We start from the raw sequence: 15,601 nt of genomic DNA on the forward strand, positions 1-15,601 counted from the left end.
TCCTCCCTCACTACATTTATCCCATCCAATATTTCACACTTCTCCTCAACTACAATGTCTGCTTTGTGCTTCACTTTTGTGAAAACAGAAGAGTATTCATTAAAAACCATGTCCACACCTTCCACCTCCACACACAAATTACCTTTTGGTCTCCAATTGGCCCTACTCTTTCCTTAGTTATCCTCTTGTTTGCTATGTATTTATAAAACATCTTTGTTTTCCTTGATTTTACTTTCCAATATCTTTTCATGCCTACTCTTTGCTTTTCTAATTTCCTTTTTCATTTCACCCCTGTACTTTCTAAACTCCTCCAGGCTTTCTGCAAGAATTTGAGCTCTTGGCATCTGACATAAGCTTTCTTTTTTTTCCCTTACCCTATTCTATATGCTCTTTGACATTCAGGGGTGTCTATATTTATGAGTTCCAATCTTTCTCTTTGTGAGAATATGTTTGTTCTGAATCCTCACCACCTCCTCGAGTCCCTCCCCACTGCTGACACAGATGTACCTTCAAGTAGCTGTTTCCTGTCTACTTTTGCCAAATCACATCTCAGCTTAGTAAAATCGGTCTTTCCCCAAATTAAAACTTTTACTCTTGGTCTATCTTTATTCTTTTTCATAACTACTCTAAACCAAACCGAATTATGATTACTATCACTAAAATGATCTCCCAGATACCCCTACCACCTGCCCATGTTCATTCCCTAAAACCAAGTCCAGAACTGCCCTTGTCTCCCGAATACATTTCAAGGATTCTGCACTCTCTGTACCTTTATGCTGAATTTATTTCTGTTAATATTAGTGTAATGAGCCCTGCGGAACGCCACTGGAAACAGCCCTCCAGTCGCTAAAACAGCCGTCAACAATTACCCTTTGTTTCCTGCCCATGAGCCAATTTTGTATTCACCTTGCTGCATTTCCCTGGATCCCATGGGATTTTATTTTTTTAACCAGTCTGCCATATGGGACCTTGTCAAAATCCATGTAGCCTACATCAACTGCACTACCCTCATCTATCTTCCTCGTTACTTCTTCAAAAAATGTGCTCAAGTTCGTCAAACAAGATCTTCCCTTATCAAATCCATGCTGACTATCCTTGATTAACCTGTGCCTTTCTAAGTGACAGTTTATCCTGTCTCTCAGAATAGATTTCAATAATTTGCCCACTACGGAGGTTAGACTGACTGGCCTGTAATTATTCGGTCTATCCTTTGCTCCCTTTTTAAACAGAGGTACAACGTTAGCAATTCTCCAATCCTCCAGCACCACACCTGTATCCAGTGAGGAGTGGAAAATGAACTTATGAATAGTCTGCCCAGGGAGACAGACAGTATCAGCAAATTAAAAAGGGAGCTGGATATATTATTGGTGATGTGATAGTTTAAAGCATGGTATTTTTTGAACTTTGGTATTAGCTAGATGAACTGCAATCGTCACTTCCAAATAGATAAATGTCTTTATTCCTATGTCTATCTTCAAGGCTATTTCCTCTCTTGCTTCTTTTAACAGCCTAGGATACATTTAATCTGGCCCTGGTAATTTATTAACTTTCAAGGATGCTAATCCCATTATTAGTACCCCCAACACCATGAGCTCTCATCTTGTGTAGTAACCTTTTATGTGGCATCTTATCAAATGCCTTTTCAAAACCCAAATACACTACATTTACTGGTTCTCCTTTATGCACCCTGCTTGTTACATCCTCAAAAAACTCTAAGAAATTTGTCAATCATGATTTCCCTTTCATAAAATCATGCTGACTCTGATTGTATTATGATTTTCTAAATGTCTTGGTCCTACTTCCTTAATAGATTCCAGCATTTTCCCAATGACTGGTCTATAGTTTCTTGCTTTCTGTCTCCCTCCTTTCTTGAATAGATATTACATTTGTAATTTTCCAGAATCTAGGGAATTTTGGAAGATTACAACCAATGCATCCACTATCGCTGCAGCCCAATTCTTTTAAGACCCTAGGATGCAGGCCACCAGGTCCAGGAGACTTGTCAGCCTTTAGTACCATTTGTTTTCCTAGTACTTTTTCTCCGTTGGGGACAGAAAGCCCTTTATATTTCCTTTGACGTAATGTGAATAATGTATGAAAGATCTCCACCCATTTTTACCTTGAGGGTCCTACTCATAATAGTAACAGTACAAGATGAAGACAGTTCTACTCGCCACTATTTACACGGGGTAACATTGGCCACTGTTACACTTTTACCCTGTGATCCCATTTATAACACTTATCACAGCAGCCCCTACCCCATTTAACAAGCAGGGGAATGGAGGCAGAAAGAGAGCATGCCGTGGACAACACCTTCGGCTCTTGTTCATGCTATTGGGTGAACGGTCCCCCACCCCATTCATTTTCAGGTCCACCTTTTGTACTGCTGGACCTCAGTTATGTTGCTGTTTGCAGTATTATTGAGTGTGAAGGATCCTCGTCTAACTTTGGAATCCATTTGCAGTACTGTCCCTCTATTTACCTTGGGGTCCTTCTCGTAATAGTACTGCTGGGTGCGTATCCAGCGCCCCACCAGATGATCGCGTACAATGTGCGCTAGCGCGAAGTAATAATCCCTCATGGTGGCCACATTACGGTCCTTCACCAGGGTGAAGTGTAAGTGGCGATTAAATCCTAATTTTAACCCCGACACATTCTCCAAGCCGACCACGCCGCCCAAACCACGTAAGGTGATCTGTTTCTTCCTCTCACTTTCCGAGATCTGTTTTGCCATGTTGCTGCTCGAAGCACCGATACAGACTCAGAGCAGCAGACACTCGAACTTTTTCCGTTTGTCCGTTTTCTTCAAACTGCCACCAAAACCCGCCTTCCCCTGGCCCCGCCCACTCCCGCTGCACCCAATCATCTCAGCGCCCGCTCCCGCCTTCAGCGCCTGGCACGAGAGCGAAACACTGTGCATGCTAACAAGTCTGAATGAGAAGCAGAAAATGCCGGGAAATTGAGTCGGCCCGGCAGCATCTGAGGCGAGAGAAGCGAGAGTTAACGTTTCAGGCCGATGACCTTTGGTTGGAACTGTTGGGGGAAAATTGTGGCTGATGCAGCGAACTCATATACAAGATGAAAGTGTAGCCACATATTGTTACAAAATGGAGTATTTACCCAAGGCATCGTGGGACAAGGTTGGCCAAGTCACATCCCCGAGAATGGTACTGCTAGACACAGACAGTTAGGTCAACCAAGCAGGGCCCCTCCTATCAGCATGTAAGACAGATGCTTGGGGTAACTGCAGGCTGCACAAAGCAATCAGGAATGCAGGCCTAATAAAGGTAGGAAGATTCATTGTGAAGGCCCCCTAATGGACTATTCATTGTCAAGGCCCAAGGATAGTCGATAAGGGGGTCTGGTAAACATCATAAGAGCCAATCATGCAACCACATGATGCCTAATTAGTAATCTTATTGGTAATGTATGTAATACATATAATCAATAACTGTTTTGATTGGATTGTATCCAGCCGGGATGGACTGAGTAAATGTATAAGACATGTTGATTTCTTTTGTTTGATGGAGAAGCGCATGGTGAGCATCTTGCTCCCCGCCGGTGTAAATCAATAAACTATTTGACGATTGGAATGGACCCTGAGTGTCGAGTGATTTAGTTTAGTTTAGAGATACAGCACTGAAACAGGCCCTTCGGCCCACCGAGTCTGTGCCGACCATCAACCACCCATTTATATTAATCCGACACTAATCCCATATTCCTACCACATCCCCACCTGTCCCTATATTTCCCTACCACCTACCTATACTAGGGACAATTTGCAATGGCCAATTTACCTACCAACCTGCAAGTCTTTTGGCTTGTGGGAGGAAACCGGAGCACCCAGAGAAAACCCACGCAGACACAGGGAGAACTTGCAAACTCCACACAGGCAGTACCCAGAATTGAACCCGGGTCGCTGGAGCTGTGAGGCTGTGGTGCTAGCCACTGTGCCGCCCCGTCTTAGTCATTCCACTCTAACAGAACTGATTGGTTAGTTGGTCGACTGTGATGTTGAAATGGAAGGAGGAGGAGGCAGCTGGAGAGTGAAAGCAGGAGCTTCCTGTGGGATGGTAGAATCTTAGAATGGTTACAGCACAGGAGGAGGTCGTTCGGCCCGTTGTCTCATTGCTGGGTCTTTGCAAGAGCAACTCAGCTAATCCCATTCCCCTACTCTTTCCTCGTAGCCCTGCATTTTTCCCCCTTCAGGTGCTTATCCTTTTGAAGTGCATGATTGAATCTGCCTCCACCACACTTTCAGGGAGTGCATTCCAGATCCCAACCACTCCTCATGTAGCAGTTGGTGCTTTTGCCATTCACCTTAAATCGGTGTCCTCTGTTTCTTGACCCTTCTGCCAATTGGAAGTTTTTTTTTTCCCTTAGCAAAGCATATGCGATCTTGGGCTTCATAAGTAGAGGCTTAGTGTACAAAAGCAGGGAAATTATGCTGAATCTTTACAAAGCTCTGGCTAGGCCCCAACTAGAGTATTGCGTCCAGTTCTGGTCACCACACTTTAGGAAGGATGTTAGGATCCTTGAGAGGGTGCAGAGGAAATTTACCAGAATGGTTCCAGGAATGGGGGATTTTAGTTACAAGGTTAGGTTGGAAAAGCTGGGTATGTTCTACTTAGAGCAAAGGAGATTGAGGGAAGATGTAACAGTGGTGTATAAGATTATGACAAGATAATTTAGACAAGGAAAAACAGTTCCTATTAATTGATGTACAAGATTGAAGGTTTTCGGCAAGAGATGCAGGGGGAATGTTAAGAACTTTTTCATGCAGCAAGTGGTCATGGGCTGGAACTCGCTGCCCACGAGGGTGGTAGAAGTAGAGACAATGGTTTCAAAAGAAAATTATATGGGTACTTGAAGGAAATAAACTTGCAGGGATACAGGGATCAATCAGGGGAGTGGGACTGATTGGCCAAATAGCCTCTTTCTTATGCCATATATGACTCTATCTACTCAGTCTGAACCTCCCATATCAAATCTCTGCTCAACCTTCTCTAAGAAAACCCCCAGTGTCTCCAGCCTATCCACATAACTGAAGTCCCTCATCCCTGGAAGCATTTTTATGAATCTTTTCCGCACCATCACAAACGCCTTCATATTCTTCCTAAAGTGCATTGGCCACAATTGAACACAACACACTAGCTCAGGCTGAACCAGTGTTTTATAAAGGTTCATCATAACTTCCTTGCTTTTGTACTTTATAACTGTCAATGAGCTAAAAGTGGTTGCTTGAATAAGTGTTAATTACTGTAGCAGGAAACAGACTTGGCCGTTGTAACTTGGGTGCGAGTCTTAAGCTTTCTAGAAAGTAGACAGTGTTTGCTACTGCACAGCGTATGGAGCATAGAGTGTTTGGGGAACAGAGTTCTACGTAAACTTAAGTGCTTAAGCCGGGAATTTGGTGCAAGTGGGAATTCAGTGCAGAAAAGGAAGGAGGTGCTGCTTTTTTATTTTATTTTACTTCCAGTAGCTAGTGAGTATTCGTCCTTGTATCTTCAGACTAGGAAACTGTAACTTGCTATTACTTTACTAAATTAGTAACTAGTTAAGCAATCAAATAAAGATAGACAGATATGGTAGGGCAGGTAGCATGCCGTTACTGCAGCTTGTGGAAAGCATTGCAATCCCAGACAACCATATCTGCGGCTTGAGCAACTTTGGCTTAGGGTTGTTGAACTGGAGTCTGAGCTGAAGACATTGCAAGGCATTGGGTGGGGGGTGGGGGGGTAAGAGTTACTTGGACACTTTGCTCCTGGAGGCAGTCACACCCCTTAGATTAAATAGAACTTTAGAGTTGGTCAGTGTCAGGAGGGTGTGACTGCGAATCGGGAAATATGGGGATCCAGGATGTCGTGATGGAGGAGCCTCAGCCCTTGCTTTTGACCAACAAGTACAAGGTACTTGCTACCCGTGTGGATGAAAATTAGGGCCGCGGGGTCGATATGCAAACTGACTTCCTGCACCACAGGGCTATGGTCATTCAAGTGGGGGGAGTCTGCAGCTGCAACTAGGAGTTTCGAAGGTTGTGTTGCATGCCCGGTGCTAGGGTTAGAGACATCTCAAGGCTGGAGACGAACTAGGAGTGTGAGGGGCAGGATTCAATTGTGATCCACATAGGAACCAACGACATAGGTCGAACTAGGAATGATGTTCTGCTGAGAGTTTGGGGAGTTAAGAGTCCAAATTAAAATGCTGAACCTCAAAGATAGTAATCTTTGGATTGCTACCTGAGACACACGCCAATTGGGATAGGGTCAAGCAGATTAGATAATTAAATGCAGGCTCAAAGAGTGATGTGGGAAGAAGGGACTTCGATTTATGGGGCACTGGAACCAGTACTGGGGAAATAAGCAGCTGTTCTGTTGGGTTTGGCTCAACTTAAACCAGGCTGAGATCAGTGTTCGTATAACTAGAGCTGTGGATTGGGCTTTGAACTAAGAGCGGTGGGGAGGGGTCAGGTGAAGGGAGGTTTAGAAATCTAAAATGAAAAGTTGAGGCAATAGAGCAGTGTACTGATTTGGGTAATTTCAGGCAAACCCCCACCTGCCAAGACTGAGGCACACATTATATGAACATTAAAACTTTAAACATTGCAATCTCTGATTGGAAAGACATTTCCATGGTAACAGACAATGTTGAAACAATGAAGACTCTGCAGTGGCTCTCCAATACACAGAAGTGGTCAGACTAGTTTTACTCACATGGCTAGCTGGCTGGGGCAGAGAAATTTGAGCCTCCAAGGGATGTGAAGAGACTGTTCCATATAAAGGAACTAGTCACATGACTAACCTGCTGAGCACCCTGCGAGCTTTTTGAATTTGAACTCCCAAAGGGATTGCCAGCAGAATGCCATGTGCTCTCCTGGAACTAAGAACACCTGTCTGCCTCCCTATCTCTCAGAGAACTGAAACCCTTGAAAACACGTGAAACACAAAGAGAGAAAGGTTTGCCACGTGAACAAAGTTTTAAGAAAATTCCTGGGCCTCAACGAAACACAAGAATATAACTTCAGTCAAGGACACAGTGAGCTCGAGAAACAGTAACAATATATTGCCTCAAACTGTTCTATTTATCTCTTCTCTTTTCTGTCTCTATCTTGCATGTTTATATTGCGTGTGCATGCTAGCCTGAGTGCACCGTATATCCGCAGGCATGGACCGTATTAGAGTTAAGTTTACGGTTTAATAAATTTCATCTTTCTGCTTTAAACCAAAGAAAGCCTGTTTGTGCTCAATTATTTGCCTGATAATTGGAAACTGAACACGGATTCACAAAAAGGGGAGCTCAAAACACAGTGTGTTTAAAATTAAACCCTGTTACAAAAAGACCAGGTGAAGACAGCAAGAGACCCCCCTAGACACCTTGCTCACCTGGTTGTAACAGTAAAGCCAAGCTGAGTGGGACAGGAAGGGACTGAGAGTTTAATATTAATAGTGCATCAGCAAATAAGGTCCATGCAAAGAATAATAGTATAAAAACTGAAAGACTATTTACCTGAATGCACAAAGCATTCCTAATAAGGTAGATGAATTGGCAGGACAAATAGAGATGCATGGTTTTGTGTGGGGAGACAGTGGCGCAGTGGTAATGTCACTGAACTAGTAATCCAGAGGCCCAGGCTAAAGCTCTAGGGACACGGGTTCAAATCCCACCATGTCAGCTGGTGGAATTTAAATCCAATTAATTAATAAATTAATCAATAAAAATCTGGAATTGAAAGCTAGTCTCAGTAATGGTGGCATAATGATGCCAATCATCAATTGTCATAAAGATCCATCTGGTTCATTAATGTCCTTTAGGGAAGGAAATCTGTCTGGCCTGCATTTGACTCCAGACCCACAGCAATGTGGTTGACTCTTAACTGCCCTCTGAAATGGCCTAGCAAGCCACTCAGTTGTCAAGGGCAAAAAATACTGGCCTTGCCAGCGACGCCCACATCCCATGAAAGAATAAAAAAAATCTAATTGTTCTTACAGAAACATGGTTACAAGGTGATCAAGGTTGGGAAATAAATATTCCAGGGTACACAATATTTCGAAAAGACAAACAGAAATGGAAAAGGATGAGGTGTCGCCCTGATAGTAAAGGATGACAGAGACATTGGTGAGAAAGGATCTTGGCTCAGAGATCAGGAAATAGAATTAGTATATAAGTGGAGAATAGGAATACCATTGGTCAAAAATCGCTGGTGGGAGAAGTTTACTGGCCCCCTAACAACAGTTATACTGTTGGACAGGGCATTAAGCAAGAAATAATTGGAGCTTGTAACAAAGACATTGTAATAATCATCGGGGACTATAATCTTAACATCGAATGGATAAATCAAATTGACAAAGGCAGTCTGGAAGATCAGTTTGCAGAATGCTTTTACAAGTTTCCTGGAACAGTGGCGCAGTGGTTAGCACCGCAGCCTCGCAGCTCCAGCGACCTGGGTTCAATTCTGGGGACTGCCTGTGTGGAGTTTGCAAGTTCTCCCTGTGTCTGTGTGGGTTTCCTCCGGGTGCTCCGGTTTCCTCCCACATGCCAAAGACTTGCTGGTTGATAGGTTAATTGGCCTTTATAAATTGCCCCTAGTATAGGTATGTGGTAGGGAAATATAGGGACAGGTGGGGATGTGGTAGTAATGTGGAATTAGTGTAGGATTAGTATAAAATGGGTGGTTGATGGTCGGCACAGACTCGGTGGGCCGAAGGGCCTGTTTCAGTGCTGTATCTCTAAACTAAATATATGGTGGAACCAACTAGGGATAAAGCTATATTAGATCTAGTATTGTACAATGTGGCAGGTTTAATTATTAATCTTGTAGTAAAAGATTCTCCAGAAAAGGTGATCATAATACAAATGAATTCCATATTAAGAAAGAACATGACATATTCTGGTCACAAACAAAAATCTTAAACTTAAGCAAAGCCAATTACATAGGTATGAGTGGAAAGCCGGATAAGGTTGATTGGGTAAATAGACTGAAAATTATGACGGTACATAAACAATGGGAAATATTTAAAGAAACAATTCAAAATGTTCAACAAAAATTCCATTAAAAAATAAAAACTCAGCAAGAAAGATCTTTCCGCGGCTTATTAGGAAAGTTATGGATGGTATTAGATTAAAAGAAGAGGATTATAATTTTGTAAGTCTGAGGATTGGGGTGATTTAGAAGAAATCTGTAAAGGGCGACCAAAAAGTTAATAAAAATGGGAAAAATAGAATGCAAGTAAACTAGCCAGGAGAATAAAAATGGATTGTAAGAGTTTCTACAAGTATATAAAAAGGAAAATATCTAAAGTGTTACGAAGTGAAAGCCATAAAACAGCAGGTGTTTAGTTGGGAGTTGAAGCCAGAAGGTCTGGAAGGGATTGCTCTGACAATTGTTAGCAATATCAGTTGTTCATGTGGGTATCAGAAATCAAAGATGTTTGGAGTTGGAGGTAATTAGTTTATAAATTGCTATCTGGGACATCCCAAGCGTACCACATTGCTATGGATATAGATGATGCAGGGAGTTGCCTTTGGTCAGGTGTTTTTATCTCGGTGCTTACTGACAGTTGGCTTTTGGAAAGCAGTTGGTTTTGAAAGCAACTGGGCTCAAGAGAAAAGTGGCCATCAGGAACCAGGGGTGTTTCTGTTTTAAGGCAGGCCTGTGCTCAAGCTGGGAAGTCCAGATTTGGAAGATGCTGGAAGGGAACTGGAGGATTTGCCTAGCCAGATGCTAGAGGGAGAATCCCCAGGAGATCTCATAACCTTGGAAGACAGCTGAGAAACTGAGGAATTTGAGTGAATTCCTAAGAACTGTGGTATGCTTTGGATTAGTCGCAGGAGAAGTGAACAAACCGCCAAGAGCCTGTAATATATAGGGGAACTTTTGGGGTGGAAGTAACAGTCAAACAGGAGTGTTCTATTGAGATTTGGTGTTTATACGTCTTCATGTTCTGTTAAGATTTTGAGTTTATAAGTGATTTCAAAAATTGTAACGTTAAGTTAGTAGTGCTTTGCTGTGTTTATCTCTGTGTTTATTTTTTGTTTCGAATGTGAGATTTTATGGCATAATTCTTTCAGTAAAACTGGAAATTCAACTTTCTCGTTTTAAAAGTTAATAGTCTCTAACGGGATCATAACAAATGTAAAAATTGGTCCCCTAGAGGCAGGCAAAGGAGAAATTATCATAGGAAAATGAGGAAATGGCAGAGATGTTGAACCAATATTCTGTTTTTTTTTCAAATTAAAAGACTCAAGTTACATACCTGAAATAGAGGGTAACTAAGTTGGGAACTTAAGGTAATTAATACCAGCAGAGAAAAAGTATTGGAGAAACTAAAGGAACTAAAAGCTGACAAATCTCCAGGACCTGATGGCCTACATCCATGGATTCTAAACGAGATAGCTCCAGAGATAGTGGATGCACTGGTTATGATTGGAGGATAGCAAATGTAACTCTGCTATTTAAGAAAGAGAGAGAGAAAACGGAACTACAGGCCTGTTCGCCTGACACCAGTTGGCAGGAAAATGCTAGCATCTATTATTAATGGGGATTCTTAACAATGCTCTTAGAAAATCATAGTATGATCAGACAAAGTCAACATGGTTTTACAAAAGGGAAGTTATGTTTGACAAATTTATCAGAGTTTTTTTGAGGATGTAACTAGTAGGGTAAATAGTATATTTGGATTTCCAAAAGGCATTTGATAAGGTGCCACACAAAAGATTAATTATGCAAGATAAGGGCTTTGGGGTTAAAATATTAGCATGGATGACGGATTGGCTAATGGACAGGACGCAGAGAATAGGGAAAAACAGGGCATTATCAAGTTGGCAGGCTGGAACTAGTGGAGTGTCTCAACGATCAGTGCTGGGGCCTCAGCAATTTACAATCTATATTAATGACTTAATGAAGACACTGAGGGTAATTTATTAAAGTTTGCTGTTGATGCAAAATTAGGTGAGAATGTAAGCTGTGAGGAGGACACAAAGAGGCTGCAAAGAGATACAGACAGGTTATGTGAATGGGCAACAATGCGGCAGATGGAGTATAACATGGGTAAGTGTGCAGTTATTCACTTTGGCAGTGTGAATAAAAAAGCAGAATATTTTTTCCAAAAAGGTTGACATTCAGAGAGATTTGGGTGTACTCTTAGAAGGAACACAGAAAGGGGATTGGAATACACGAATAAGGATAATTTTATAGGGCTTTGGTTAGACCACACCTGGAGTACTGTGCATAGTTTTGGTCTCCATATCCAAGGAAGGATAAATTTGCCTTGGAGGTGGTACAGGAAAGGTTCACTAGATTGGTTCCTGGGATGAGAGGGTTGTCCTATGATGAGACGATGAGTAAATTGGGCCTATGCTCTGGAGTTTAGAAAAATGAGAGATGATCTCAACGAAACTTACAAGATTCTGAAGGGGCTCGACAGGGTAGACACTGAGTGGTTGTTTTCCTCGCTGGAGAATCTAGAACATGGGGGCACAGCCTCAGGATAAGGGGTTGATCATTTAGGACTGAGATGAGGACAAATTTCTTTAACATAGAACAGTACAGCACAGTACAGGCCCTTCGGCCCACGATGTTGTGCCGAACCTTTAACCTACTCGAAGATCAAACTAACTACCTAACCTTCATTCTACTATCATCCATGTACCTATCCAAGAGTCGCTTAAATGCCCCTAGTGTATCTGCTTCTACTACCACCGCTGGCAGCGCATTCCACGCACCCACCACTCTGTGTAAAGAACCTACCTCTGACATCTCCCCGAAACCTTCCTCCAATCACCTTAAAATTATGCCCCCTGGTGATAGCCCTTTGCACCCTGGGAAAAAGTCTCTGGCTATCCACTCTATCTATGCCTCTCATCATCTTGTATCCCTCTATCAAGTCACCTCTCATCCTTCTTCGCTCCAATGAGAAAAGCCCTAGCTCCCTCAATCTTTCTTCGTAAGACATGCCCTCCAGTCCAGGCAGCATCCTGGTAAATCTCCTCTGCACCCTCTCTAAAGCTTCCACATCCTTCCTATAATAAGGCGACCAGAACTGAACACAATATTCCAAGTGTGGTCGAACCAGGGCCTTATAGAGCTGCAGCATAACCTCGCGGCTCTTAAACTCAATCCCCCTGTTAATGAAAGCCAACACACCATACGCCTTCTTAACAACCCTATCAACTTGGGTGGCAACTTTGAGCGATCTATGGACATGGACCCCAAGATCCCTCTGTTCCTCCACACTACCAAGAATCCTATCTTTAAGCCTGTATTCTGCATTCAAATACTCCGAAGGTTGCGAAGCTTTGGAAATGTCTACCCCAGAGGGTTGTGGATGCTCCAACATTGAGTATTTTCAAGACTGAGATCGATAGATTTTTGATCTCTCAGGGAATCAAGGGATATGGGGAGCAGGCCACACATTCTTCTGCTGTATCCTCCCATTTTTATACGCAATAGTGCATGGCACCGGGAGTAATCTGGTAGTTGCTACATTTGAGATTCTCCTTGCAAGTTTCCCTTCCTAGCTCCCTAAAATCTGCCTGCAGGACCACATCCCTCTTTCTACTTATGTCATTGGTACTGATATGGACCATGACCTCTGGCTGTTCACCCTCCCCCTCAGAGTACTCAGCGGCCACTCAGTTACATCCTTGACTCTGGCACCAGGGAGGCAATACACTACCCTGAATTCACATCTGCATCCGCAGAAACACCTGTCTGTTCCCCTAACTATGTAATCCCTGAACAATATTGCTTTCCCAATCTTCCTCATACCCCCTTGTACATCTGAGCCACCCATAGTACCAAAGACTTGGCTCTGGTTTCACTCCTCAGATCAACCATCACTCTCACCAGTATTCAGTACCGGAGAGCGAGATGCACTCAGGGGACTCCTACACTACCTGCCTGGTCCTCCTTGACTGCCTGGCGGTCACCCATTTCCTCTCTGCCTGCACACCCTTAAGCTGTGGGGTGATGACATCCAGAAACCTGCTTTCCACATCGCTCTTAGCTTCGTGGATGCACCACAGTGATGCCAGCTGCTGCTCAAACTCTGAAATCCGAAGCTCAAGTTGCTCCAGCTGACACTTACTACACGTGGTTGTCCTGGACAGGAGAAATGTCCTGGAATTCCCACATGGAACAAGATGTGCACTCCACTGACTGAGGTGTCCAATCATGCCTGCAATTATTAGACTAAGCTTAACAGGTAAAAAGCCAAAGACTTATGGAAGACATATTTTAAAAAATCAGCAGCTACTCACCAAAGATATGACAGTAATGGGCTGCCAAAGGAAAAACTAAGGGTATTGTCTGTCCGGCCCAGTTTCAAACAGGAAAGAAAAAGCCTTGTGGGGGTTTCATTCTTCACAAGCACATGCTCATTACACCACCTGATGGATCTGGATCCACAATTAGGTAACCATAGAACTGGTAACCTCCTAATGAGGTTCATTGACTTTGAGTGTGATTGGCTTGTGTGGTACCTTCTATGCCGTGTGAAGAAAGGTCAATGCATATTTGGGGGTCGGGCTTGTTCATGTGAGTCAAAATTGCTATTTAAATATCTTGTATGAGCATCAGAAAGGCTTCAGAGATGCCTGGATAATCTGGAGGAATGGGCAAGCCAATGATGAATTTTGCTGAACCTTGGAAAATCAGAAGTGTTCCTTCTCAAGAAGAAACATGCATGAGGAACATATGAGGTTTGAGATGCTGTCAAAACTGAATGAAAGCAGAAAATGTGTGTGTCTGGACATATCTTTTCAGAGGAATATTGCATGGACATGGAACATCAACATCACCATCAATGTACCAGCTAAGCTAGGACAATTGTTAATGTTGTGTGGAAAAGTAAAGAGTAAGCCCAGAACTTTTCTCAAACTATAGCTATAATAAACAGCCGAATCTTGGAATATGGCAATCCAACATGGTGCACAGCTAGTCAGCCACAGATTAGGCGGTTACAAACAATCCGGAACAAAGCAATCAAGGCCTCACACACTTTATTTGCTCAACCTATCTAAACAAAAGCCATGGACTTTAAACAATGGAAGAAAGGCTTTTGAGACTCTGGCAGAAGAAGCTGCACGAGGTATGAATAATCAATGTTGTCACTGCTGATAGAATAGGAGAGACAGGGCACCCAGTACATTTGGAACACTCTACTGTTTATGGACTTATGGTAGTTTGCAGACCTTAGGAACAGTCGACCTCAGAGCAGATTATTGTGCAAGGATCAACTGAGTGACACTGAAATCCACATCGTATTTTCTTCTTTCTTCTTCTTTGGCCTCCTTGTCTTGAGAGACAATGGGTAAGTGCCTGGAGGTGGTCAGTGGATTGTGAAGCAGCACCTGGAGTGGCTATAAAGGCCAATTCTAGAGTGACAGACTCTTCCACAGGTGCTACAGATAAAATTGGTTGTCGGGGCTGTTACACAGTTGGCTCTCTCCTTGCGCTTCTGTCTTTTTTCCTGCCAACTGCTAAGTCTCTTCGACTTGCCACACTTTAGCCCCGCCTTTATGGCTGCCCGCCAGCTCTGGCGATCGCTGGCAGGTGACTCCGACGACTTGTGATCAATGTCATAGGACTTCATGTCGCGTTTGCAGACGTCTTTAAAGCAGAGACATGGACGGCCGGTGGGTCTAATACCAGTGACGAGCTCGCTGTACAAAGTGTCCTTGGGGATCCTGTCAGCTTCCATGCGGCTCACATGGCCAAGCCATCTCAGGCGCCGCTGGCTCAGTAGTGTGTATATGCTGGGGATGTTGGCCGCCTCGAGGACATCACATCACCACCAAGAGATCACCTTAATAAATTGTTTGGTGTAATCACAAACTATGCACTGAAAAGGGAAGATGAACAGTGTGAAGGTACCTTGCACCATGGTGAACTTATGAATAGTCTGCCCAGGGAGACAGACAATATCAGCAAATTAAAAAGGGAGCTGGATATATTATTGGTGATAAGTGATAGTTTAAAGCATGGTATTTTTTGAACTTTGGTATTAGCTAGATGGACTGCAATAGTCACTTCCAAATAGATAAATTTCTTTATTCCTATGTCTATCTTCAAGGCTTCGCATTCTCCTAATTCCTTTTGCTTATCTCCTAATATAGCCACATCATCTCTTTAAGTAGCCACCTTGAATGCCTGAATGGTCACTTGTGGGGTGCCCAAGGGCTCTATTCCTCAGTCGTCACAAGTATTATCTATATACTATGTCATGCAGGCCCCCACCTGCCAAGAGTGAGGCACATTGGTTTTGTCATATGAACATTGATTTTGAACTGTTGAAGGAGCGAGGAAATGACTTGAACAGATCAGCCGTGGCTGGAAAAAAACATTTGTATACGAACAGATGGTGCTTGTGTAGACAAAGGACCATTCCCTGACACATTCAAGCCACAATGGACATTGATCACCGGACAGTGAGGGGTTGAGGAAGCGCATTCCAGGGTCTGCTGGGGTGATGCAATCCACAGGGACCAGTACTGGTTGGACCAGCTGGTCACATGTCTAACTGGCTGTTCCAGGTTTTTTTGAACTGAGAGAAAAGACTGTTTGCTCCTGGAATGAAGATCTCTTCTGTCTGCTCCCATCTCT

At 43.2% G+C, this 15,601-nt stretch overlaps 1 protein-coding gene across 1 annotated transcript in view; it reads right to left on the reverse strand.

Moving 5' to 3' along the window:
* pygl (phosphorylase, glycogen, liver) overlaps positions 1-2,734 on the reverse strand; it is a 171,013-nt gene extending 168,279 nt beyond the window's left edge. The window contains exon 1 of the mRNA XM_068038311.1: positions 2,483-2,734. Within this exon, the coding sequence (XP_067894412.1) occupies positions 2,483-2,734 (252 nt within the window). The remainder of the gene's footprint in view (positions 1-2,482) is intronic.
* Positions 2,735-15,601: the final 12,867 nt, after the last annotated feature.

This window comes from Heterodontus francisci, chromosome 9, assembly GCF_036365525.1.
Source record: "Heterodontus francisci isolate sHetFra1 chromosome 9, sHetFra1.hap1, whole genome shotgun sequence".
Classification (NCBI taxonomy): Eukaryota; Metazoa; Chordata; class Chondrichthyes; order Heterodontiformes; family Heterodontidae; genus Heterodontus; species Heterodontus francisci.